Raw genomic sequence first — 27,039 nt, 5'->3', positions numbered from 1 at the left:
TGCTCTTCATCTGCTCTACAAAGTATTCAAATGCAAGTCCTGCCTTACCTCCCCGTGTCTCTTTTTCTCTAATTATCCGTGAGGTCAGTAAGCAAAATGGGGAAGAAGCCAGGAGATCAATACAAATTATCCCTGAGCAAACCAGTGCTGACAGTTTGAATTGCAGCATATGTTTACCCAAAATCAGGCAATTTATCTTAATATCAGCCGAGTAATGCAGCAGGGGTGAGAGGTCACACAATCTCTCCACCTCATAATTACCCACCTCTAAAACAGGAAAGTGGTATTGATTGGCCGCGGGCCGGGAAGCGGGCGTGACTGGAACGTGCCAGCAAAACACCAACCCCCCCCCCCCCCCCCTAAACAATCCGCCTCCGCCACCACCCGTATCATAGCTCCCCTCTATCCCCTGCCCTCTTCAGCCTCCCCCTTCCCTTGGCTAGACTCCCCACCCAGCCAGGGAAGGATTTATGGGATGTCTGTGGAGGGTTTCATGTTTCCATGCAGCGATTGAAAGCCCTCACAGAAAGGGGGGTGGGGGGTTGGTGGGGGGGGGGCAGGATGGGCATCCTCACCCTCCGCCCTCTTTGACCATATTATCAAAACACACTTTGGTCATCAAATTTGGTCAAATAATGACAATACATATATTTTCCTTTTATTTATAAAACTTGAATGGCGTTTAGTGGAGCGCAAACCTCCGCCAAGGCCAAAGTAAATATTCACAGTCATAGATACCCACTCGGTGCTTTTGCCAGATTTTTGCTATTGAGGTTCATGGATTACTCAATGACAAATTTAGGGATTTTTTTTTCAGGTTTAAGAAAGTGAAATTTAAGACATTTTTATGGCCCCTTTGATCAAATTTAAGAACCTCTCATTTGCGTTTTATTGCGACAAATTGAAGCGGGCGATACGGGCTCAATACAATATTTAAAAAAAAATTGATTATATTTGATGTGATTGCAGCGTGCTCATTTATTACAAGTCCAATTAAATATATCTTCTATGCATGCAGCTATGAGTAAATTAAATATTGATTTAAATTATTATTTTTTTCAACACAATAGGACTCCACGGTAAAAAAAAAAAAAAAAGGGGGGGGGGGGTGAACTCAACATTTAAAGGTAACAAATTCCCCCCCCAAAAAAGTTGTTACTATTACTATTTTAGCACCAAAAAATACAAGTGTGCTTTTGGCAGTATACAATGTGGCAGGTTTTGACCTTAGAGTATATTTAAGGATTAAGTGCAATTTTGAAAGGACAACTAAGGCCTTAACTTTGGAAAATCTAACTTAAGACTTTTTGAAAGATCTGTTGACACCTTGGTTTCTCCATTATTTACATCAGTCTTGGACCCGCCCCCAAATTTTATCCTTGGCCCAAACCCTACCCCCTTTTCACAAAAATTCACGAAAAACTGGTCGTAAAATGGAAAACTCTCCAAAAACTCAGGTGGAAGAAACGGTACTATTTGAGGAGAAAGGAGGATGCTGTCAATGTGTGTGGCATTCAAAAGTAAAGTCCACAATCATTCTGGAGAAATCCAGATGAAAGAAAATCTTTGTACGGAGGACAAAAATCTGCGGCGCGGCGCTACCAACGTGCAGGTACGGCATTTATTTCCCCGGCCGCATAGAAGCGCTCAGTATATATCATCAGCGGCTCTTACAGGATTATTGACATTGTCTGTGTCTGTCTGCGCCGGCGTACATGCCGCGACTACAAAACTGTCAACTCATCAACTGACAGCGCCGTTTAGCGCTAATGCAAGTCTCCATCAGCTGTCACAAGCATTTGCATGAAATCAATAGCAGATGGCGGTCTGTGTCACCAATTTCATTACGCCGGGGTTGTTACAAAGATCATCTCCATGATAGATGAGAGAGCGGCACGTCGTCACGCCGGCACCGCGCCCGACTGCGTGAACCGGGCCGGCGTCATATTTTCATTCACACGTGTGAGCACTTAAGCCTCGACGCCTTCTTTAAGGAGATCCCATCCTCCCGCTCATACGATTCCCCGCCGAGTCTTTTCCCGCCGCCGTTTGGGCATCGTTATCATCGGCAAAGGCGCATCACGCCGAGCGGCTCCCCCAGCCGAGGTCTCGCGCCATTCCGGCTGCGTTCCCAGCATGCCTGGCGGCTGGAGCAGGCCCCAGCTGAGGCGGAGGACAGGAGAGCGTGATGTATCACCCCGAGAGCGCCCACTGACAGCCTCTGATGATGGATGGCCTGATTATGGAGTGCTTTTTACACATACACAATTTACATCACACTGAGCGGCGGGGTCTGGCGGGGCCGCGTACGCGCTCGCTCGCACACTCCCGGGCAGGTGCACGTGCGCGTGCCAAGGCATAGATAAGAATGAGGTTGGAAATAACAAAGGAAAGGGGGGCAAATTCCTCGCCGCCGCCTTGTCATGTACGATCAATACAAGCGATCAATCCTTTATTAAGGGGAAGATGGCGTTTGTCCACTTGGTGAGGCGGGCCCTTTTGTCGCTTTGGGTACCGCATGATGAGCTGCCAAATTAGATTTCCAGCGGTGTATGTTACTCAGGTGAGCCGGCAAAACGAGGCTGCGTATTACTGTACTAGCGGGCTACGCTACATCCTTGCTATCGATTAGCGCCCTGCATCGGCCATGCTTGAACACATAATTGCTGCATTTGATCACGCTCGAGCTGGCAATTACCGTAGCCGGGCTTCTGCGCGCAAAAGGTACGGAGAAGAAGAGTGTATGTGTTGTGTATTAAGATGAAGGGGAAGGGGCAGGGGGGGCAGGGGGGGGCAACAAAAGGAAGCAAGAGCAATAAATGTTCCTACTGTGACTCCATATTTGGCGTGCTTTCCCTTTCTGTGGCGTGGAGCGGGTTCAGCGAGCTGTGCGGTGTTAATGCCGAAATTACATGCTGAGTAATGAGTGATGGGCCAAATTACCGGCTGAACAATGAATAGAGGCCGGCACTTCTTATTAGTCTCCATAGAAAGCCATTGATTTATGAAGCGCCTTGCTCGGCGGAGTTACTCTCCTGAAAATGATATCTACATTGAGAAGCGATGTTCTCTATTAAGTCATTCCTTCCCCCTTTTCGCACTGCTCTTCTCCCCCCCTACCCCGCCCGACGCTGCCTATGAGTGTACACATGATTGTTTAGAAGCAGGCGGTGCTGTGAGGAAGCCTTCAATTACCCATTAGGACTGTCAGACATAAAGCGGCCCCGCTCTCACCAAAGTCTCGCTTATGATTCATTTACTTTGTGCCCCTGATTCATCGCCCAATATGCCTCATGCTCCAGATTACTATTTGAGGGGTGGGAAAGATTGATGGCTCCGTGGGATCCGGCGCCGTATTTCACGGGCGCTCTGTTGCGGTACAGTCGTTGGCGAAGTGTGAGATGACAGCGGCTTACACTAGATCAATGTGTGGACAGCCTTTCACAGATTATTAAAGCTCTGTTAGATTAAAAGAGGCCTGCTCTGTAGTTTAGCTGTAGTCAATATTCTACAGTAGATGAAAAAAAAAAAAAAAAGGGGAGGGGGGACTCGCATGGATCCCGGCACTGATGTAGGTCATCACAGCTGTTAATGGAATAACACTCTGTGACACGAGTGTCACAAGTAACTGTGTCATTTTCCATTGCCACCCACGGAGCCGCCGTTTTTTTTTTTTTTTTTTTTTTTTTTTTCATGAAACGATTTGACACCCCTGAGGTTTTGTTGAAATTAGCCATTCCGAAATGACTTTTGTACTGTAAACGCTAACAGATTGCTCAATTACTTTCTTCCTGTCTGCGTGAAAAGGCCCAAAACATGACGGCTTGTAACGCTCGTCTCGCCCCCCTCTTCTCGTGCAGCCCTCAACGAGCCCACCATCGACTACGGTTTCCAGAGGCTGCAGAAGGTCATCCCCAGACACCCCGGCGACCCCGAAAGGTTACCAAAGGTCAGTTCACTGTAAGGGTTGCAGCTGTTGAATATGTTGATATTCGGAAAATTCTATCAAAATGTGGGTAAAAATAAGCAAATATTTATTTTTGCTTGGTTTGAGAACCAATATGAATACACAAGACAAAAAAACATTTGTTTTCATTTTTAGACAAACTTTTTTTGTGTGTGCTTTAACTATGCTTTGCAGTACACTATTTTCCTCTCTAGAAACATTTGTGACATTTTAGACAAATCTCCCCCAAAGATTTTGGTCTCTGAGATGAAGTGACATCAAAACCACAGTGGCTATTTTGACGACTAAAACAAGACATTTGAGTAAGCCGGTGTCAGGTTCAACCAACCTAGAACATTTAATAAACCAGAGACAAGGAAGGATGACAAGAGATTTAAATTTATTCGCGAGGAAAACCACCTAAGTGGGGGCGAAATTCGTTCTCCGCATTTGAACCATCCCCTGAGGGAGCGGTGAGCAGCAGCAGCAGTAGCCGCGCTCGGGAATCATATAGTGATCTAACCTCCCAATTCCAACCCTTAAACGCTGAGTGTCAAGCAGAGCGGCAATGGGTCCCATTTTTATAATCTTTGCTATGACCCGGCCGGGAATTGAACCTACGACCTCCCAGTCTCAGGGCGGACACTGTACCACTAGGCCCACTGAGCTGTGAGCTGAGAATCTGAGAATCTCCTATCCACTTTTTTTCCCTACAAGCACAATTCCTGTTTTCCAGCTGCAGGAAGCCATGCTTTGCAATACTGTAAATGAGTAAATATGGGATAACTTATGTACATTTATTCTAACAGCCCGGTTTGTCATTTACCGCTATTAAACTGCCTTTGAAAAGTAATCCGCTAGACGCTACTAGCACTGTTAGCCGCTAGTGCTTTTAGCAGCCGCTAGTGCTGTTAGCAGCCGCTAAACTCTGCCGAACAATACAATGTCAGTGTAATTAACTCTTTGACTGCCAAAAACGTTAAATAACGTTTAGTAAAACCCTATGGAGGAGTGCCAAAGACGTTAAAAGACGTTTTTTCCAAAACAGAGGTGAAACTAACCATTTTCTATTGTTGATTACTCAAAAACGGAATAAGGTAGAAACAAACTGTTTTTTCTGATGAAAGGTGAGAGTCCAATCTTTCATTTGGTAGTATGTGTGTTTCCATAGTCCAAACACATCATTTTCTGTGGACCTTGAAAGATCAGTCAAAATGCTTAAAATCGGCTGGCACCCACGGCATCCCTTTTCTGACTGGCAGTCAAAGAGTTAAGTCCTTTTTTTTAGCGATAATTGCAGATTCAACGCGAGTCAAGCCAGCCGTTACGTTGGAACAAATTCAAAATAAAAGCATTCCAAGGCATTGACCTCCATATATCATTTGGTATGCTAAGGTTTATTTTGACGGTGGCGGCATGAACAGTATACATGTAAATAAGCGGGTATCCGAAAAAAAACAAAAAACTGAATTACTTGACGACTCATTGCGGTCCTAGTCCACTGTCCTCGAAAAAAACAGGTTACGATGACTGGCAAAGGTGAGAATTACACAAAGCAACATTAGCACCAACACACAGTGCTTTAAAAAAAAAAAGAACAGCTTTGCCTCGCATATGTGGCTTAGCCACTAGCCAGCGTGGTAATTGCATTGGTTTAGTGTGAGGAGATGTGAGGAGAGAGGCGTAAACTCTCTGTGCGGTAAAATAGCTCAATCAGGCGTTTTCCTCTCCAGTAGTCTGTGGAGATGCTAATCTGGTCAGAAACCACGTCTGCGCCCTCATTACCCCGCTCATGTTTTCCTTTCATTTTCTGCAGCTCGATTTGGTTTAATCTTTTGTTTACAGAACCCTGTGCCGTAAAACCCCCTCGTCTTACTGCCGCTAATAGACAAAGAGCGCGTGTTATTACGCTTTGGCTTTCTTATTGTTTTCTTTTGAACCCGGGGCGAAGCAGTTGAAAGCCACGTCAAGTCTGAGATGCTCTTGTGTGGCACATAAAGCCGTCGCGATATTGCCGCCGCCGCCGCGTTGGAACAGGAAGATCGTTCTCCCGCTGAGACAAAACTCTTTGATTCTTTGACACTTTTTTTTTTTCTCCCCCGTCTTTTGATTCTCTCGCTCCTTCCATTTCCTATTGATAAAATCTATCTGCGCGCTGTCACTAATTGCTACCATGCCGGCAACCGTTTGGGCGACCGACGTTCCAGATGTGTCAAGCGCAATAATATGACTGATTAGCCCATTCAAAGTAGCGTAGTAAAGCAGCGGCCCACCTTTGAGTTTTAATAACACTGTCAAACCTTTGAAGACCTTATCTGTTAAATCCCAGCATGCAACACAGCAATATCATTAACGTCCGACGGCCAATTTAATAAAGTCCAAGCCGCGCGGTCGCTAAAGATGTTTGACCGAGGCGATGCGGGGAAGCGGAGCATCGCAAGCTAGCCCTCGCTCGGCTATATGAAGTGTTTCAATTAGACTCGGGGTCCCCGCGGAGACGGGGGACGCAACACCTTGACATGAAATGTGACTCTAATTTTAGCCGGTGAAGCCTGACCATAAGCTAGAGCACCTTTAATATCCACTTTCTTTAAACCGGGCGGCCATTGCCGGTCAACGCGGGTGCACTATTTCTATTCTATAAAGTCACAGTGTCTTTGCGAAAAGACGGGCACATTGTTAAACACAGCTTTATTACGGGGAAAGCAGACTTCTTTCCATGAATACAAAGTGTTGTTGGCAGTGAGACAGCTCTTGACACCGGACCCGAGATTAGTTTCCTGGCCGCGCCGTATGCTTAATATAGCGCGGGTCTCCCAGCCTTTGCATGAAACAATCACAGAGTGAGATGAAACCCCTGCACTTCCAATAAACAACATAAATATTTGATTTGCTCTCTAATGGACCCAAATATGGGGTTCAGGGGGCATGTAAATGATCCCACCAAGTGATTCGTCATTGTTAAGCTTGCCATCCGAGGGTCAGCGCTGGGGGGTCAAAAGCACATTCCCAATAAAAGAGCCGGCGGCGGCGGCGGCGGCGGCGGCTTGCATGTACATTTGGAATGAGAACAGAAACGGCATATAGAGAGCGGCCATTACTGGCTGCAGGTGAGGCGGGGGTGGGGGGGGGGGGGTCTATAAAAAGGAGATCAAGCTGGAGGACGCAGGGTGTGCATTAGCAGAAAGGCAAATCGACACCCAGCCCACTCACCGCCGCCGCGCCCTATCCGCCCCCCCACACCCGCCCCCCCACACCCGCCCATGACTTCACCCTCCAGTTGATAATATTACTGCGCTATTGATTTCCACCAGCCTCCTCCCTGGGACCAGTAAGACACGTGGTAATTGTAAGGAGACAGAAAGCCAATACGGGAGTGCTCATGGATAGCGAGGGATGCACGCTAATATTGTTGCTACACAGAGAAAAAAAAAAACATGGCGGGTGAGTGGTGGTGGTGTTTGGGGGGCTACCTCTGATTGAAGTTTACCTCGTAATTCTAAGACAACATCGCAGATGACAGTCTGACCCTGTGGGAGAAGCGCCAGATATAAAAATTCAATGCAAAGTCCAGGGTGAATATGAAAGTAATAAGTGTGAGCAGTCAAGTGATGAGAAAGGAGATTGGTTTGCGGGGCATTGCGTTAAGTGAAGAGAGACTTTGGAATTCAACCCCCCCCCCCCACCACCCCCTTTTTAAGATCTTGTTATAAAACAATTTTCTATTCATAATATAAAAAAGACAATTTATAATACCATTTTGTGCCCTCTGGCAGTAATGGACAAATAGACTGCATATCACATTATATCACACTCAATTTCTCTCTTCTGTAACAAATTAGATTCATTATGAAATTAAAAGTGGAAACTCAATATTGTTTTATTATTAAGCTGATTGCTTTGGATTCTTTACCCCCCCCCCCAAAATGAGCCTAAACCCATTCTTTTCCAATTCCTCGCCTAATCCGCCAGGAGAAAATATTACAAATGTGCTCATGTCAAGCAATTACGCATGTATTTAAATGAATCTCTCTTCCTGTGCTCTTTGAAGTACCTTCGTCTAATGGCCCTATGCTTCTAAATGCATTCATTACCTCGGGCTAGAGCTAACAGAGTAATTGCCTTACACTTTTATAATGGCATTAGCACTCCGAGCTACATAACCTCGGCCCTCTTTTATTAACTGCCATCATATAAATACAACATCCGTGTTAATCTACTGCTGCAAGAATCACATTCGGGCTCTTTTTCCGCGCTTGTTTTATGACAACGCGTCATTTGTCACGAGCCGACGGAACCGACGTCGAAATCTTGGGGGCGGTGATCTGTCACGCGGGCCGGCTCCGTTCAAACAGTTGTCGAACGCGAGACCCTTTTTTTTTTTTTTTTTTTATGCAAAGCCAGGCGAAGAACAGCAGAAATCGGTCACGCGTTTGTCAGCGAACAAAAGGAATCATTTGAGGCCTTTAATTGTTTCAATTTAGCGCGCCGGCTTCTGATATGTCTCCATGACATGAAAGCCAATTACACTTATTCTGGAGTAGCATTCAGATTTACATGGAAATGCCCCCGGAACGCTATTCGGCGCTAATCGTATTCACAGCGTGAGCCGATCCGCATGAAGGCGTCTCGTCGGAAGACAACAAAACTTGGTCCTTGATTGGGTTGCCGCACTTCTCATCATCCTCGGATATGACCGGGCTGCCACTTAAGCATCGCCCCGCCAGTCGGCTCGGTTAGTTAAGACGCCGCGCGGTAAACGACAGATTAAGGATGAGAGGCAATATCGTTTCCTCTCCTCCTCTCCTCTTCTTTTTTTTTTTTTTTCTTTCTCCCCCTCTTCCCAAGCTGTCCTTATGTCACTGCCGCAAAGCGCCATATGGGCAAGGAGCGGCGGGAACGTTTTTACAGGGAATGAAACATGGCCCGCGTGCGAGACGCTCTTAATTGCTTTAATTGTTGCTTAAAATTGAGAGGCATGTAGGAGAGCTTGAAATATGATAGAATAGATTATTGGTAATTATTAAGCGCAGACAAAAAGAGAACGAAAAGGCACTTTATCTCACTCAGCGAGCGCGGGAGAAATCTGTTCTGCCTGATGAGAACACATCAAGACAGCTGGTCCTCTCATTTAGCCTACCTGCCGCACGACAAGCGTAATTCTTTATTTGTATGCAAACTAGATGCATGCGACGTTGAGCATACACGCCAATTTCGGAGGTAAATGCCCATTCTAAGAACCACCCATCCGGTAACTTGGGCTGGATTAAGCGATATGTTTCTATAAGAAAGCGCGGCGTATGCTGGAAGTGGCTTCTACGGTGATTCATCTTGATAAATCAAGGGCCGAGCGAGATATGCTTCTCAGGATGAAAGGCGGCGTAAACACGGCGGCGGCGCCACATACGCGGCGGCGGCGGCTGGCGAACGCAGGCCAAGCGTTGGAGGAGGCCGGCGTTTGAAGGCGCCGAGGCTGTGTTTACATTCATTTACGGCAGCTGCCGTCTTAATCCCGCAACCGCCATTGCCAAGTGATGGAACACTTCAGACAAATTACCGAAGCCCGCAAAAGAAAACACAGTGAATTTGGGAAGAAAACAAGCGCCATCTGAGATGTTTCTGCTGACAGATTTGCATTGCTTTTAAGCGTGGGGTGGGGGGGGTTCTAAGAGCCCGGTCAACAAATCTCCGCTTTACAGCAGGTGACAACAAGCAAACGTTTTGGGGGGGGCGGCGGCTCGAATGCACTCGAAAAAAAGGACAAGAGGGTTTGCTCGCAGCATATTGCCTCCCGTATTATAAAAGCAAAGAGAGCAGTCTGCTTGCTTGAGAGGGATTTAATTGTAAGTGGCAAATTCAAAGAGAAGATAAAGACACGACAAGCGGGCCAAAACCCGCCACCTCGCCCGCAGCCCGGAACGGAGCGGCGCCGACGGGATCCGGGGCCAACTCATTTTCAGTGTTAAGAGCCAAAGCAACACAGCTAATCCGCATTGTCAAGCGGGGGCAAGCGTGCAGACATGGATAAGACCACATCCTGAGCATCCGTGTCCCCAAGGCACCCGCACCCGGCACCCACCAGCTCCTGCCGGATGGGAAGTCATTTGTGAAGTCCTTTGCAGCAGCCAGTCAAAGAGGTTAATTGAAAAATTCCTTAATGTCATTACAACAGAACTAGATTAACCCAGAGCTAATTCACTTTATTGTTCTGAGGAGAGGGGCCTCGGCGCTGAACTCTGGAAGCCCGGAATCAGGCGTGAGGTGTTGTTTTTAAAGGACTATGCCGGTTTAATTAAGATAGGGAACATTATTCACCGCTCTGCATGCATGGGAGGAGTAAAGTAGTGTGTAAATGAAGGCGCGCCGCCTCTTAAAACAGCACCGCTCCTCATTTTTGCCGGCCAGGAAGAACCCGACGCGGCCTGCTGTGTAATGTTTCCGATGCTCTTCATTGCGAGAGATGCGCGATGATATTGGTGGCCGATAATAATCGGCAATTATCGACCAATTTGACGTCAAACAGATAAACCATAAAGAAATCTGCCGATAATTATCGGCAATTATCAACCAATTTGACGTCAAACGGATAAACCATAAAGAAATCTGTCGATAATTGTTGGCAATTATCAACCAATTTGACGTCAAACAGATAATAAAGAAATCAGCTGATAATAATCGGCAATTATCGACCAATTTGACGTCAAACAGATAAACCATAAAGAAATCTGCCGATAATTATCGACTAATTTGACGTCAAACAGATAAACAAGATAATAAAGAAATCAGCCGATAATAATCGGCAATTATCGACCAATTTGACGTCAAACGGATAAACCATAAAGAAATCAGCCGATAATAATCGGCAATTATCGACAAATTTGACGTCAAACGGATAAACCATATAGAAATCTGCCGATAATTATTGGCAATTATCCACCAATTTGATGTCAAACAGATAAACAAGATCATAAAGAAATCAGTTGATAATAATCGGCAATTATCGACCAATTTGACGTCAAACAGATAAACCATAAAGAAATTTGCAGATAATTATTGCCAATTATCGACGAATTTGACGTCAAACAGATAAACAAGATCATAAAGAAATCAGCCAATAATAATCGTCAATTATCGACCAATTTGACGTCAAACAGATAAACCATAAAGAAATCAGCCAATAATAATCGGCAATTATCGACAAATTTGACGTCAAACGGATAAACCATAAAGAAATTTGCAGATAATTATTGGCAATTATCCACCAATTTGACGTCAAACAGATAAACAAGATAATAAAGAAATCAGCCGATAATAATCGGCAATTATCGACCAATTTGACGTCAAACAGATAAACCATAAAGAAATTTGCAGATAATTATTGCCAATTATCGACAAATTTGACGTCAAACAGATAAACAAGATCATAAAGAAATCAGCCGATAATAATCGGCAATTATCGACCAATTTGACGTCACACAGATAAACCAGATAATAAAGAAATCCGCAAATATTAGACACGTTGGTGCATCTTGTTGTGCCCAACTCCTCAACCCCTTCCCTTTCCTAAGGTAGTGTCGCATATTTGTGACATCATAATGCGCGCGACCTCTTGTTCACAGAAGATGCATCATGGCGATATGGCAGTCGCCAGTGTGGGCTTTCTTTACCGTCTCCCTAAAATGTTACCCTCAGCTTTTTTTTTTTTAAAACATGACAATCTTGTTTTGACAAAATAGCTATTATCGTGCATCCCTATACATGACTGTATGGACTCTTAGCGTTTTCCTCTCCCTTCACCAGGAGGTGCTACTGAAGAGGGCGGCTGACCTCGTGGAGGCCCTGTATGGGATGCCCCACAACAATCAGGTCAGTATCCGTACGTAAATAAATGAGAAATTTATCCAGAGCATCACCATAGGGGATTTTCCGCACCACTATATCCGGCGCCAGATGCGAGCTCAAGCATATAGCCGCGAAGCAGGCATCAAAGCGGTGGCGCCGCTTTAAAAAAGGAAACTGAAAAACCTTTGCCTTCCCTCCCCTGCGCTTCTCAGGAGATCATTCTGAAGAGGGCAGCTGACATCGCCGAGGCCCTGTACAGCGTTCCCCGCAACCACAACCAGATCCCCTCCCTCGCCAACTCAGCCTCCCACGGCATGATGGGAGTTAACTCTTTCAGCAGCCAGCTCGCCGTCAACGTGTCTGAGTCACAAGGGAACGACCAAGGTATGTGATGGGCGGCTCCCGAACGTGTGGTCGGGGGAGGTTCCGCAAGGCAGACAAATGCCCACTACTTTTTCTCATTAACTCTTTGACTGCCAAAGACGTTAAATAACGTTTAGTAAAATCCTATGGAGGAGTGCCAAAGACGTTTGTTTCAAAACAGAGGTGAAACTAACCATTTTCTATTGCGGATTACTGAAAAACGGAATAAGGTAGAAACAAACTTTTTTTTTTCTGATGAAAGATGAGAGTCCAATCTTTTTTTTGGTAGTATGTGTGTTTCCATAGTCCAAACACATAATTTTCTGTGGACCTTGAAAGATCAGTCAAAATGCTTAAAATCGGCTGGCACCCACGGCATCCCTTTTCTGAAAACGTCTGGCAGTCAAAGAGTTAAAAAAGATAAAACGGATAGAAATCCACATTTTTGAATAACTGCTCCGACTCACAACAATATAGGCTGTTAAAGCCCCCAATTAAGTCCAAACCTCTCTTCTTATTAAAGCGCCATCTGCAGTATGAGCTGATATAAAAATATATATATTTGATTGCAGCTGTAAATTTCACTGCTAAAAGCACAATGAACAAATCCTTTTTCTACCCCCGCCCACCCGCTTCTTCCTCGCTATGCAGTGGGCTACAGCCGGAACACCAGCAGCGTGTCCCCCCGGGGCTACATCTCCAGCAGCACCCCACAACAGTCGAGCTACAACACCGTCAGCAACAGCATGAATGGCTACGGCAATGCCGGCATGAACCTGGGAGTGCCGAGCTCCCCGGGGTTCCTCAACGGATCCTCTGCCAACTCCCCGTATGGAAGTGAGTAGCTCGCCGCCGCCGCCGTCGCGCTAAAGCGCTGCTGATTGAATTCCAGTTCCCACATTGGTTTTCGCCTCAATGAATCACTGGCGACAGGACGTTGCCGCTACTGTTAATGTATTGCTGCCCCTTTCCGAGTACTTCTCGGAACACGCATAGTTAAGATTAAGAAGCTTTTTTTTTTTTTTATTGATTTCAATGTTATATGCAATGCCCGAAATTGGACGGTTGTTATTTTTCGCTGTCGGGTTGTTCAACTTGTGTGTTCAGTATCGGAGTCGCATTCTTTAACGACTCATCGATAACTGCCGCATAATTAAGTGGCTACATTTTGTTGTCAGTTGGGGATGAGGATTACACAAAAAAAAAGACTTTCCATTAGGGATAGATTATCGCCGATTGTCGGCGCAGATATTCAGCATTTTGGTGAATATCTGCCTTTTCGATTAGTCATAATAGATCAACTTAAAACTGTGTTAACTTCAGGGAAGTATTTATTTACATTTTCAGTTAACTTCATCACAGATGGTAACGTTTTTGTTTGAAATTAAAACTAAGATAAGCAAAAATTCAACATTCGCAAAATTTTGAAATTTTGGGAAACTATTTACTTGTTTAATATTTTTATTTTATTTTTCAAGACATGCTAATGCCACTGAGAGATACTTGACTCATTGAGGCATTTTCAACAGTAAGAATATAATATTTTGTCTAACTTAATTATTTTTCATGAACAATTAATATCTTTAAGAACTATATTTGCCACTTGCTGTCGACTGAAGATGACATCACAACTAATGAGGAAATAGCTAACGACCAATCACGGCACAGTTTGCTGACCATACCCAGAAAACAGGTGAGCCGTGATTGGTTGTTCACCCACAGGTGATGTCATCTTCAGTAATGAAGTCATCAAATTAATTATGGACTGTTTACTGCTGAAAAAGGCTCAATGAGTCAAGTACCCCTTTAAAACAAAAGATGAAAAAACAGAACAAAACAATATTTAGCAAATATTTAAAGTTGTTCAATAAACATATGCTTAAAAAATGTCAACAAATTTAATTAGATTTTTTTTTTCCAAATATTTTCTTGTTAAGTGAAAATTATTTTGGGCACCAAATATCGATTATCGGTTGTCAAATCTTTTTTTTTTTTTTTTTATCGGTCTCTCTACTTTCCATGACATTTTTGTTTTTCACTTAGTTTGCCAGCGAAGCTCTACTAATTCAACTTCACTGGAGGAGAGGGTCGGTCCCCTCAAACCGACCAAAACACTGCTGAAATATTGTAGAACCGCATGTATGTCATTTGTGCATATAAAAAAAAAAAAAAACTTGCTTCTGTGTCCTCCCGCGCGTTGATATCTCACAAAGAAAAAAACTTAAATCACTGCTGGGTTTTTCAGGGGGGCGAATACTGGCATCATTTTTACATGCAGACCTGTGAAGGATTATATTATATTTTTTGTAATCTTTTGTGTGTTCAAATAAATCAAAGATGAGATTCTGGTGATGTATTAATTTCAATGACTCAATTCAACCATAGTCACAAGGTAAGTATCATCCAGTCTTGGTCATTCCATTTGTATTTGGCACATGTTTTTCAAACTCATTCTACCAGACAATTTGAGCAAAGTAGGAGCGTGTAAGTACTGATTTGCTCCCCCCGCCCCCCCACCTCCCTGCCCCCGACCCCCAAAGTAACATTACCCCAGCCTTACCTCAACTGCCCTCTCCCTCTCTAAGCACTACTCACAGCACGTTCTCACTCTCACCCGCCCTCCTGCCCCTCTTCCCTCCCTGTCGTCTCCGCAGTTAAACAAAAGAGCGCCTTCGCCCCTGTGGTCCGACCCCAGGCCTCCCCACCCCCCTCCTGCACCAGCGCCAACGGCAACGGACTGCAAGGTGAGCCCCCCTCACCCCCTCATCCTTTCCCTACGGACTACTGGTCAGATACTGCTGCTCAGGCCTCTGTCCGGTTTGGTGAGGGATTAATCATTACACATATATGCATTTTGACAGGCCAATTTACACATCACGCACATATGCATACACGCACACGCACGCACCCACGCACGCACCCACACCCACACGCACACACCCACACACACACACACGACTCATTTTACACGACACGGACCCCCTCGCTGCCCTTCGGTAAGGATGATCGCCGCCGACGAGGAGACGCTCGCCAGAATTGTTTTCGGTAATTATGTTTATTAGGTTTTGTGAGTGCGCGCGTCACCAGCGACGTGATTGGTTCGAAAACAAGCAAAGCCGTCGCGTGCGCGGCCCCAAGATTAATAACATTGGGCTTAATGAAGTGGGAAATTAAAGTTCATCTCGCAACACGTTCATACTTATTAATACATGTTGTGCAGAAATTAATGAGCAATGCCTCGCCATCATCTGCGCCGGCAAACTTAAAAGCATTCCAAGCATGACTCTACAAATACACTCGCAGCAATATAATAATATATCATTCCCGGCAGTTCAGTAGTCGCCTAATTGTTAAAACGTGCGCAAAGTGGCGCATATATAAACTCTCCGGGTGGAGGTGCAGTCGCTAATGACGGCGCCAGCAGATGGTCTCGCTACAATCGCCGAAGCTACCTTTGATCGCGGCTAATCTTTCTCCGAGACGGCGCATCGTCGCACATCAAGAGCGAGGTTGGGATTAGGGCGGGTCTGAGGAGCGCGGGATTGTGGGAAGTGACCGCGCCAGTTGGTCTTCACCTCCCCGGAGCGTCGGGCCGCTTGTTTGCCGCCGCCGCCGCCGCCGCCTCGACGCCCGAGTGGAAATATCACACGTGAGCAAGGCCGGCGTGCTGGGGGCTGAAATGTCAGAGCGGGAGGGAGCTTAACAAAGTCTCGACCCACCAGGAGGGCGCGCAGCTGCAGGCAAACACTCGCAGGAACGGCCGACACACACACACACACACACACACACACGCACGCACACACACAGATGCACTATTTCATTGCATTTATTTCCAGCTCTTATTTGAAGCTTGATAGACTAATCGTCTCTTTCCTCTTTTTTTCTCAGCCATGTCCGGCCTGGTCGTCCCACCAATGTAAATGCACTTTCATCATCTCAAGCACCAGTCTACCACTTTCACAGGACACGCCCCCAACCCCCCCCCCCCTCCCACACCCCCTTTGGCACACAACAGCCCCCCAAAAAAAAAAAAAAACGCTTGTGCCATGTATAGTCGACTGCTTTTTTTTTTTTTTTTTTTTTTTTTTTTTTTTTTTTTTTTTAAAGATGGAGGGGGAGAAAAAAAAAAGAAGAAGAATCTTTTCAAAATGACTTTTAACAACCCCGCAGAAGAAAAAGGATCTCACGAGGAAGCATATATTTTTTTTCTTTTTCTGTGGGACTTTTTTTTTTTTTGGGTTTGTTTTTGTTTCGTGTTTTTTCCCCGCCCCCGCATTCTATCATCACCCTTGACGAGGACACGGGATGATGAAGGTTTTTTTTATTTTGTATACCTGTCGGCTCGCGCTTCGGCCTTGGATCCGTCCGATCGACCACGCGGCGTTCAATAATGGAAGGGGACTCTGTGGACTCACCGTTGTACAGTTCAAAACACTGATGTACAGTACATTTGCCAATGAACTCGTTTGCCTCAGAAAATTGCTTTTCTTTTCTGTTCTTCTTCTCGTTCCGACTCTCTTTTAATAGATCCACACACAAGAGTTGTGCGTCTTTATAATGTGACTTTTTTTGTATTTTTAAATGTGAGGAACAAAAAAAAAAAAACACACACACACACACACACACATACACACAGGGGGCCAAGACCGTTTCAACTGGAAATTATAAGAGATATATAATGTAGTTAATTGATCCTGAAGTGACGAGGGAGGGCGGGGAAAGTAGGGGGCGGGGCCGGGCGGTTGAAGTTGTACCATGTTTCATTCCTGCATTTTAACTTAAATTTTGTAATTTATTGTAGCTAGGGAAAAAAAAAAAAAATCATCTTCAAATGGTTAAAAAAAAATCCTCTTTGACTCAACAAGCACACTGACGTGTACAAAACACTGCTCTGTTGATGAATATGATGTACTTCCATGTCTAGAGCTTCCTTTTAAGCAAGTGTGTTTTGCCATGTTTTTCAACTTTTTTGCTAGCACTGTATATTAATGCATTCCTAGGCTACTGTGAAGTCTGTTTCTTGTTGATGAGGAGCAGTCTCTCTCCCTTCTATAGCTCCAATTCCCTTATGTGTTTTATATGTGGTTAAAAAAAAAAAAAAAAAAAAATGGTAGACTATTGTGATATTGCCAAACTTGTGCTAAATATTTATACATCTGTCTTTTTCATGTTCTTTTAGATCAACACACCAAAAAAAAAAATGTCCCAAAAAAAAAAAAAAAGTTACAAAAGCAAATCCATTGAGAAAGTAGGCGTAAAGTAGTTCATCGTCATATTTCTGTTCCAACACACACTTGCGCTCACTGAGGGAAATTTTGTAACATATCAACTATAAATAATGTATTTATCTCTGAAATTTTGTATATTGCTTTTCATTATGTATGTATTAATCGTCATTGCCCTTAATATAGTGATGCAGCACAGATAATTCAGCCAAGAAATGTTGCCTTCATTTCTTTTCTTTTTTGTATTTGATGAAATGCAATGTGCATATATTTCATGTGTATTCTCCAAAACTTGTGTTACTCCGTCAAGACTCTCTTGTCCATTTTTTTTTTTATTTTATTTTTTTTTTTAAAGGGGAAGTCAAACTTCATTGTTTATTTTTATATTGATTTTAAATTATCTATACAGACCATTTTGGAGAAAACTTTGTTGGTTGTATTGTCAAAATAAATTGTTTGTGACCCATATGATAGTTGTTAAGATCCAATAGAAGACTAATGTGCATGAGGGACAACCTTGGAGATAAAAAAAACAAAAACAACAAAAAAAAAAACAAAAAAAAAAATCACAGGCTCCATTTGTGGTTGTATTATTTTTCTGTTTTGTAGAATGTAAAGAAGTCATTTTTACTCACCACTTATGACTCTGCCACATAGCTTACACGTGTTTACAGGGGAGAAACATTAAAAATGTCAACATTTGGAATGGAAACATGATGTTTTATTAAAACGTTGCAAGTAAAATCAAACGAAAACAAAAAAAAAAAACACACACACACACTTTGGCCCTACGCTGCAGACGTCTTGAGTGTGAGCAAGCACTCAAACGGACCACCAGGAGGACGAGGCGCACGGTTGAGTTGATGTCGTGTTATGTGTTAAGGTGTCACCTCCACCCCAAAAAAAAAAAAAAAACTCGCGCTCTTGTCTGACATTGTGAGATCCTCCTGCCGCTTCAAAGCCGCATTGTAGTCATTCATAAACAGCAGCAGCTTCTTATTCAAAGCACCCCAAATGGGGCTCATTCAAATCCCTCATTTCATTGCATTAAGCCACCTAGTTAATAAAGAATCAATACATTGAAAGAGCAAGGTTATCCTTTGTCTATAAGAGCTGGTATCGTTTTGAACCCCTTATAGTTTGCGAGCTGAAAGGAGGGTGGGTGGGGGACCACTGTGAAATCTATACTCATCAAGTGGGTCAAACAGGAGGAGAGGAGTGTTTTCGAGGGAGGTGGTGGTGGTGGGGGGGTTCTCCCTAAAAACAAGAGTGCGTCTTATCTGGCGTCCTAACGTGCAGCGAGAAGCAGGTCACAAAATGTCAATTTCCCATCAAGGCAACATTGTCCTCGGCCACCTCTCCTTTTAATGCACAATTAAGTGGCGGCAACCTGAGTGCCAATCAGCATATCGCAGCTTATTATGTCAAGCGGCGTGCGCGGACGCAGATAGTCAGAAGGGGGGGGCTGCTGATAGCGCAAAAAAAAAAAAAAAAAAAAAAGGACAGACGCCCTCAAAAGAGCAATTTAATTTTCAGCCGCGATCGCCTGCTAGCCTCAAATCATTCCCTCGATAATCCAAAGTGTCTGATAACAATAGCGTCCTGACATTGCATTATCTGTTTCGGATACGCCGTCGGATCTATCGCCTTTGCTTACCGCTGTCTCTATTATTCATGACAAAAATCTTGCTCGGGTTGGAAAATGCGCAAACTGTACATTTAGCCGGAGCGTGGCTGTAAATTAAACCCTGGCACCAACTGCCATGGCGGGAACAATAGCCAGCCCAGCTGAGCAGAAAAAGGAGGGGGGGAGGAGGTAAAAAACAAACAAAAAAAAAAAAACAGACAAGTTGTGAGGGTGAAAGTACAATCAAAAATGACATGTTTGCTCAGTTGTTGCCAATTTTAAGCGCTCGCAGGCAGGCTGGAGGTTGCACTCCATCGTCTCAGCAGGTTTCCTCGGCGTGTCCGGCCAGCTCGGCCACGCCACTCAATCATTCTGAGAGCCTCTTTATTGGAGAACTCTAATGGCCACCCTCCGCCATGATCTTAATGTGTGCATTAAATATTTATAAATCCCGGGTCAATAATGCCCCATAACCAGAGCCTGACAGACCCCCCCTCTCCGCCGTAGCGTGCAGCCGCCTCCCTCCCCACGCTGGCGAAAGGTGACCGGGGTCACGCAATCAAAAGGGAGCGCGGCTCGCCACGTCCGTACGTTTGCCACTCTTATCAAGACTCGCCCTCAGTAGTGCTTATCTGTCAAAGGAGAGAAATATTGAAAGCAATATCGATCTTAACTGGACTTGCCGAGGGCCGCGCTTCAAACATCTGCTCGTGGATTGTTATATTTAAAAATATATATATTTTTTTTTTTTTCCCTGGAGTTCAGTATTGTTCATTCAGTAATTGTACCGATTTGACATGTCATCATCATTGCTCTCTTTTTTTTTTTGTGTGTTTTTTTTGTATGTGGGTGAGTATGTTTATGTGCGTGCGTGTATTCATTAGTTCACCTAAAACCTATTAAAAAAATCCCATACCGTTCACCTAAACCGAAGACTTCCAGCCAGAGTCGTGAGGCCGTCGGGAGACCCGAGGAAGGACCAAAGAAAAGAAAGGAAAGTGAAAATAATAACAATTTAAAAAAAAAAAAAAAAGTATTACAACTCTGAAATCCGCCACGTTATTATCCAGCCCCCGCAGTAGATTTACTGGAGCCGATCCACGACAATAAATATTTCTTCATTAGCGGGCCCGGGTTAATCGCGGCGTCTCCACGGGTGACTCGGCCCCTTTAGGTGACCATCGGCGAGGCTGTTCAGGTGAAAGATTGCGCCGGGGTGATAGCCCGCGCACAAAAGGGCGGCCGGACAATGAGCCAGTCAATGGAGAGCGCCAGCTGAAAGAGCCACAATGGCCGTGCATGCTGGGAATTGGGCTGCGCGGTATAAAGGAATGAAACCTTCAGCCGGGCCATGGAGGACAAGCATTCAGAAAAGAGCTTTTTTTTTTTTTGTTTGCGCTTTATCAATCTGCACTTTCCCAGGAGGAAAAACAATTCCGGCTGACCTTAAAAGGGGAATATTAGTTGACGCATCCGCTTCCCCGTGTCGGCGTTATTGAGGAGGTTATAGGTTGACTTTTTAATGGATGTTGCTGTGGTCGTACCTTTTGTGCCAATGCGTGTCCAGACAAGGGCCCATCAAACTAAAATAGCATGACAATAGTTTATCTTGGCTGCTGGGTGGGCGGTGCTGAGGAGGTCTTTTTTTTTTAGGGATTGGCTGTTAAATGCTGAGTGAGGGCAAGTTGGGGGGGGGGGTGGAGTGGGAGTTTAGATACTGTAGTGGGATGCAAGTGCTTTGACTGCACAACCTGGGATCACAACTTTTGAGACGACATAAAGAGGGCTGACCTTTTTTTGAACAATTCCACATCAAAACAAGGGCTTTGACCCTTTTTTCCCCCGTTTTTTTTTTTTTTTTTTAAATAGTCTGTGTGTGAATGGGAACGTCTGATAATACAGTACGCCGCTCCCCTGCTCCAACGACACGCCGGGACGCCAGCTTTGCAGCGAAAACTAGATCCGTACAAAAGATTTCCACTTCACTCGGCGCAGTCAAGAAAGGGTGAGCAAAGTATCCCGGCGCGTTTGGAAGAGCCATTAAACTTGAATTTGGGTGTCATTTGATACTTCATTAATGTTGCAGTGAATTCCAAATCCACAAACGCAAATTTTTTTTACCTCGGCAGAAGCGTTGGCGTTCAAGCGATTTTCCCCCTTTTATGAACGTCACCTCATCCCCAAAACGGCTCCCGAAATGTTGCCCGGTCGGGCGCGGTGATAAAATAACTGCCTGGATCTCACCATATAGAAAAGAGCTCCTTTCATAGTGGCCCTTCTGTAGTGCTTTGTCCAGTACTTCTGGATATGATATCATCTATTAATAATGTATTGGCAATGGATTACATAAAAAGGGAGCAGAAATAACATCCAATATTCATGCCCCTTGAGCTCGACTGTGTCCAATCCGTTTGGCCCATAAAACCTTCGCCCCATTTCCATATCCGCTGTGGGTCACGACAGGTCCGCCGCACAAAAGGCGCACACAACTGCTCCACTCAGGAAAAGGGCAGTAAAAAAAAAAATCGGGTGCATTTCGGAACCTATATGAAGCGCGAAAATTATTATTTTTTTTTTAAAAAAGCTCTTTTCGATTTGAGCGCCCGTGAGAAACCCGGCGCTGCATTTCCCTCTTTAATTGCGCCACTTGAGAAATTGACGTGCCTCTGAAACATGGCATGAATCTCGCAGTTATTGCAGTCCCCCTTGGCAGGGAATGTTGATACAACATCTGCATGCTATAGAAAGTAATGGAAGTAGCAGAGGTGGCAGCTGCAACTCTACAGGAAGTGTGCCATTTTCAGGCAGCGCCGCTGTGAGAAGCGCTAACTGCCAGCCTGGTCTTGCAGGCGCCTCTGATTGCCAGGACACTATGACAAACAGGCTGGGGATGGGAGTGTTGCATCCTGGGGGATGACAGCTTCTGTTTGATTGTCAATAAGGCTCATTAGCAGGAAAAATGGGGAATGCGGAAGGAGATTAAATGGCTCCCCTCTTGTGTTTTATTTCTCAGACTTTTTTTTCTTTTTTTTTTTAAATGTACAGAAATCCGTACAATACTTTCCGCCTAAGCTCTCCGATTCCACATTCCATCTTGAAAACATCACGCACACCTTGCAGCGAGCGTGTTCCCGCTCTGAGTCACTCTCATTTTTAGGAACGGCGGCGGATGTTTCCCCCCCACGTCTCGGCCAACAAAGCGGCGTGTAAGGGCCTTTCCCTGAAGAGTCCTTGTCACGCCGCGCCAAACCTCTGTGATTATCGTTGTTTTTGCAGAGAGTGTCCACGCCTGCCAATACCGCTGTTCCATAAATGAATTTGGCCCCTCGTCAACGAATTACCTAACACGCAGAACTGTGTATGTGTCACATCCAATTCCAACTCACCGGCTTTGCTGGTGTGTGTCAGCTGGAGGACTTAATCATCAATCGTCAATCATAATAAGCGAAACACATTGATAGGGTGTCTTTTCAGCCCCTCCCCCCCTTGCACAGTTAAATAAAGTGTAAAGTGAGAAGTTAAAACTGACCTTGTTAAATCGGGACTACAATTTATATTCCTAATTTAGTGTATGGATTAATTAGTCTTGGCAAGTGCGCGTATCAGCTTCCATCTACGCCTTCACATCACAGGGCGCTTTCAAAAAACATCTCTGGAATAATTTCTGTCAATGTAATCTGCATACGCCGTGATGTGTTATTTATTTTATTTTGAATATTTCCAGCGCCACACTTTTAATTAATACTTAATTGGACAATTTATAGAGAGGACTTATTCCCGGCGTTAGCCTCTAATCAATAGCCTCCATCTCCCATCATGCAAAATTAATCACTCTGACCTGTTATCAGTGCGGCGCGAGTACACGCACGCACGCGCGCGCGCGCACACGCTACCTATGATGCTAACTGGCAAGCATTTTGCACAAGGCTGAGGAATCTGGCTCGTATTTTCCCCCCCCTCTCTCTCTCTCTCGCTCACTCCCTGATCCAGTCCTTCCCCGTCATATAGATCGCAAGTCTGCGGGGGCCAGAGGCGCTGACAGAGCCCAGATGCTCCCGGTCTGTCTGGGGGACTGGAGAGACTGGTGCCACGGGGTCCTGGAGCCTTCTGAAGTGCCGCCCCCCCTCCGTCAACAGGACCAAGGCTAGACCTGCACTTTCTCCAGGCGGAGACGCTCTCCTTCCCGCGCCGCGCGCTCAGATTGATACGTGCCGGGAGAGGCTCCCACGTAATGCGGCCCCCTTCATCAGCCGGTCCTAATTAGAGAACCGTGGTTCTGTTCTGGGGTTCACAAGGTTACAATGACATACTGATACAAGGTTACTGGCACGCTCTCAGCTCTCAGGGTTTCCTCCACTTTCTCATTTAATCCTGCTCCATCTCATCATGAGCATCCTAAACAGAGCAGGGGGCTCTTTGTTCTAAGAGAATAACACACACACACACACACACACACACACACACACACACACACAAAAAAAAAAGACGGCTGACAAGTCTCCAATCGCGGCGCTTTTTCCCTCTCAAAACACAAAGATCATTACAAGGGCATCAAAGGATGCCATGTTTGCGATGATATTGCTCTTTGTAGTGGCGGCGTCGCATGGCGGCGCGAATCGGTATTAGAGGCGGCTGCGGCAGCTGTCGCGGCTGGCCGCACGCTGCCTCGGTGTCAGGGCCTCCGAGGCCATCCGGTCCCGGCAGGCAGACAAGAGGGGGAGGAAACCCGATAGCGCGGCCAAGCCTCGGTCTGTCTATGCGAGCTATCTATTCCTGTGTCGGACCGGCTGACTATCTGCATGTCAAACACTCCTCCGGCTTCCCGGCAGCGGCGGCGCGCCGATCTCGGCTTGCCTAATGCGCTCCCAAAAACTTTCTAATTCCTTCTTCTTCTTCTTTTTTTTTTTTTCTAAAGCTGGCAAACTTCTTGGAAATAATAAAAGTGGCTATGAATGAATCACTGATGTGGCTGCCCGTTTCTACCGAGGGGGAGCAGGTTGTTATAAGGAGCGAGACACGGAAGCATGGAGTGTGTTTGTATTTGATGTGGGGGAGAAAATTGTTCTATAATGAGGAGGGGTGGCAGGATATGAGATGGGAAGTGGGGAGTTGGAGACAGGATGTAAGTTATGAGAAGGAAACCAATGTTGGGAAATGCCGTCGTTGCGGCCGCTATAAGCTCAAATATTCCTCACTACGGCCGCCGGTGATTAATGCAACCCGGCCGGGTCAAAACTATGAACTCACACTAGCGACGCCACCAAAATATATTCTTTGCGGGGCTCAAATGAGTGTGCGCCAATGCCATGTGTGTGCGTGTGAGGGGGGTTAATAAATGTTGAATCAAACGCCGCACGAGACACTCACACTCCTTAAGGGTTGCCCATTAGCGGTGTGTGGGTGCATGGGGAGTTTATCAGTGTCTGGGTGATTTATGAAGTCAGACTCAATATCATCCACTTCACCCACACACATATGGACTTGCACATGTGCGCACATGAGCACGCGTGGCCGCGCGCGCACGTGCACCCACTGAAACGGGGGGCCGATATTAGGGCAAAATTAAAGCTTTGGCATGATGAGATGGACTCAGCCTCCTTTAATGGAATTCTGAATGTTGGCTATCCAAAAAGAATAAAACACTAATAATCCCGCTCGTACCAATATATCAGAGGGTGTGTAAAAAAGAAAACTCCAAATAAAAAATAAAAAAAAGGAGGTGTGAAATATTTAATATAAAGCGTTGCCTAGGGTACCTGAGCAATTACACGGCCAATTACTGGCAGCACGGCTGACGCTTTGATGCTGGACTTGTTTTCAGCGGCTCCACACAAGCAGCAACTCTTGCTTGCTAAATTTGTAGCATTCCACCGAATTTAGTTAGCCACAAGCAAAAAGACGAGAAAAAAAAAAAAAAAAGAAAAAGAAAAGGAGGGTGCTTACAGTGCACTTCAGAGTGTGCCGGGCTTAAATGGGACCCCTTGTGGCTGTGTCACAACTCCCTTCGTTAGGGGGCTGACTGTAGCCTGTAGTCACCACAGGCATCATTAGCCCTCTGTGAAAGCGCAGACCGGCTCTCATTCTTCATCTGCCCGTCTGCCCGCCTCCGACGTCCACGCTTACCGTTGGCGCTCCAGCGGCAGCGCGAGCCGGTCTGGATGAGGGATTCAAAAATGCGGCAAAAAAAAAAAAAAGAAAAAGTTGAAATGTATTCAAGGGGAGGGCCACTGGAATTGGATCAGGAAAGGTTAGAGCCGAGGTTATTTTGGGAGGGTGGATTATTAGGCTACCTGCGCCGCGCAGAGTCGGAATAACTATGGACATGTCAGGGTCACTCCGGAATTGCATTAGACAGTGAGGAGAATCAAGAATTTATTTAATAGGGGGGAAAAAAAGAAGGAAAGCGTCAACGCAACAAAAGATCTTGAAAGGGGGGGGAATTGGAAATGTTCAGTCAAACCATACACACACATTTACACACACACACTCCCTGCTGCCCCCCCTCCATATGGTCCTTCCAAGATAAAATAATTCCTCTCAAAAAGGGATCAAACGCGCTTATGCGGGGGAAATAAAAATAACATATAAACATGTAAGTTGCCGGATCAAATGTACAAGGATGAATTCCAGGTTGAAATGTTGCACGTCAGTTTTGCCGTTCTGTACTGCCCTCTAATGGAAAACACTCCGCTCGGAGAGAGCAGCGAGGAGAAGCCAGCGAGCGGCTGAGCACAGACACACGTGAGAAAGACACGCCGCCTAATCGGAAATGAGCCCAAGGCAGTCAACTTTTTTTTATTGTAAATAAACACAATTAAAAATGATGAAAGGCGCTAATTTGACACGTGGAGACGCGCCGATTTGAAAGGCGCCGTATATAATGCATAAGACATCATCAGCACTGGAGGTGGATAGTAAGACGAGAGCAAACAATGAGATCTAAATGGAGACTAAACAAATACTCCACTACAAAGCTTTGTAGCGGCAAAATTCTGAGCCTTTATCACTGGATGTCGAACAAAGCACTCGCTTGGCAGGAAATTAAAAAACCAACGAGAGGTACAAAGACTAATTCTGCTCTCAGGAAAAAAAATAATAATAACAACAACAACAACAATGCGAGAGACATATTTTTAAGGGAATAATAACTCTTTAGAAAAACCATTCCAAGCACTATCTGGCAAACGCAGCCGAGGCCCACGGGAGCATATGTTTGTAATTCCTACTGTTCTCTGTTTAAGTTATTTTTGCACATTCTAATTCGGCAACAACTCGCGAGCACATTAACTATGCAAGCATCTCTATTCTTAGATTTTTAAAAATGAATTTAAATTGAATATTTACACTCAACTTGGTGCATGTGTTTGTTTTTGTGTGTGTGTGTGTGTGTGTGTCTTTCCTCTTCGTACTTGATATTGAGTTGGCGTCGGTCGTGCGTCAGCCTTCCTCGTGGGCGAGCAGCCATTGTTTGAGGTGGTCGCCCCTGCCGCTCATGTACGGGCCGCTCTGGCCACTGCTCGAAATGACTCGGTGGCAGGGGATGATGAGCGGAATCTGGCACGGGCAAACAAAAGAGGAATTCATCCCCGAGGAAGCGGACGTGCAACTTTTGCAAATGTTGTGCAAGCACATCTCCACACGCAAAAGCCCAGACACTTTGATGTCTTATCTTTTTCTGGAAAGGTACAATTATATTTCCTGTTTTATTTTTTTATTTTTGGTATTTATTTTAACCAGCCCGATATAACAATTCACTGCAGAGAATTGAATTTTTAAGAAGTGTAAATACAGGGAAATATGTGAAAACAAAAAGTCGAACATAGGCGGGTAGGAGTCCCTCCGTTTGACGAGCTCTTCCCGCTAGAAATGTATTATGTATGAAAGCGCCTGTGATTTACCGCATAAACGGTGCAACTTTCAAGTAAACCGCCGCGCAGACAATGCGAACGTGCAATTTTGCGAGCGCGGTAAAAACAAAAACAAAAAAAAAAGTGCCACAACACAAACGTCTGGTTTGATCGCGCGCAATCCCGCAT

At 45.2% G+C, this 27,039-nt stretch overlaps 2 protein-coding genes across 22 annotated transcripts in view; one reads left to right on the top strand and one right to left on the bottom strand.

Moving 5' to 3' along the window:
- Positions 1–16,202, top strand: part of LOC144061097 (transcription factor COE3) — a 95,477-nt gene extending 79,275 nt beyond the window's left edge. For 2 of the 4 annotated variants that reach the window (XM_077581187.1, XM_077581186.1), the window contains exons 11-16: positions 3,861–3,949; positions 11,747–11,812; positions 12,001–12,172; positions 12,803–12,988; positions 14,806–14,973; positions 16,040–16,202. In XM_077581187.1, the coding sequence (XP_077437313.1) occupies positions 3,861–3,949; positions 11,747–11,812; positions 12,001–12,172; positions 12,803–12,988; positions 14,806–14,973; positions 16,040–16,071 (713 nt within the window). In that variant the 3' untranslated portion in view covers positions 16,072–16,202. The remainder of the gene's footprint in view (positions 1–3,860; positions 3,950–11,746; positions 11,813–12,000; positions 12,173–12,802; positions 12,989–14,805; positions 14,974–16,039) is intronic. The other 2 variants (XM_077581190.1, XM_077581188.1) reach the window with 1 other exon arrangement.
- The window catches only part of LOC144061098 (methylated-DNA--protein-cysteine methyltransferase-like), a 237,800-nt gene that overhangs the window by 79,159 nt on the left and 131,602 nt on the right, over positions 1–27,039 (bottom strand). For 17 of the 18 annotated variants that reach the window (XM_077581193.1, XM_077581192.1, XM_077581191.1 and 14 more), the window contains one exon: positions 26,413–26,557. In XM_077581193.1, coding sequence (XP_077437319.1) covers positions 26,441–26,557 — 117 coding nt within the window. In that variant the 3' untranslated portion in view covers positions 26,413–26,440. Of the gene's footprint in view, positions 1–25,773; positions 26,558–27,039 lie in introns of those variants that run through there. The other variant, XM_077581194.1, reaches the window with a different exon arrangement.

This window comes from Vanacampus margaritifer, chromosome 12 (genome assembly GCF_051991255.1).
Source record: "Vanacampus margaritifer isolate UIUO_Vmar chromosome 12, RoL_Vmar_1.0, whole genome shotgun sequence".
Lineage (NCBI taxonomy): Eukaryota > Metazoa > Chordata > Actinopteri > Syngnathiformes > Syngnathidae > Vanacampus > Vanacampus margaritifer.
This window is presented reverse-complemented; position numbering and strand designations above follow the sequence as displayed.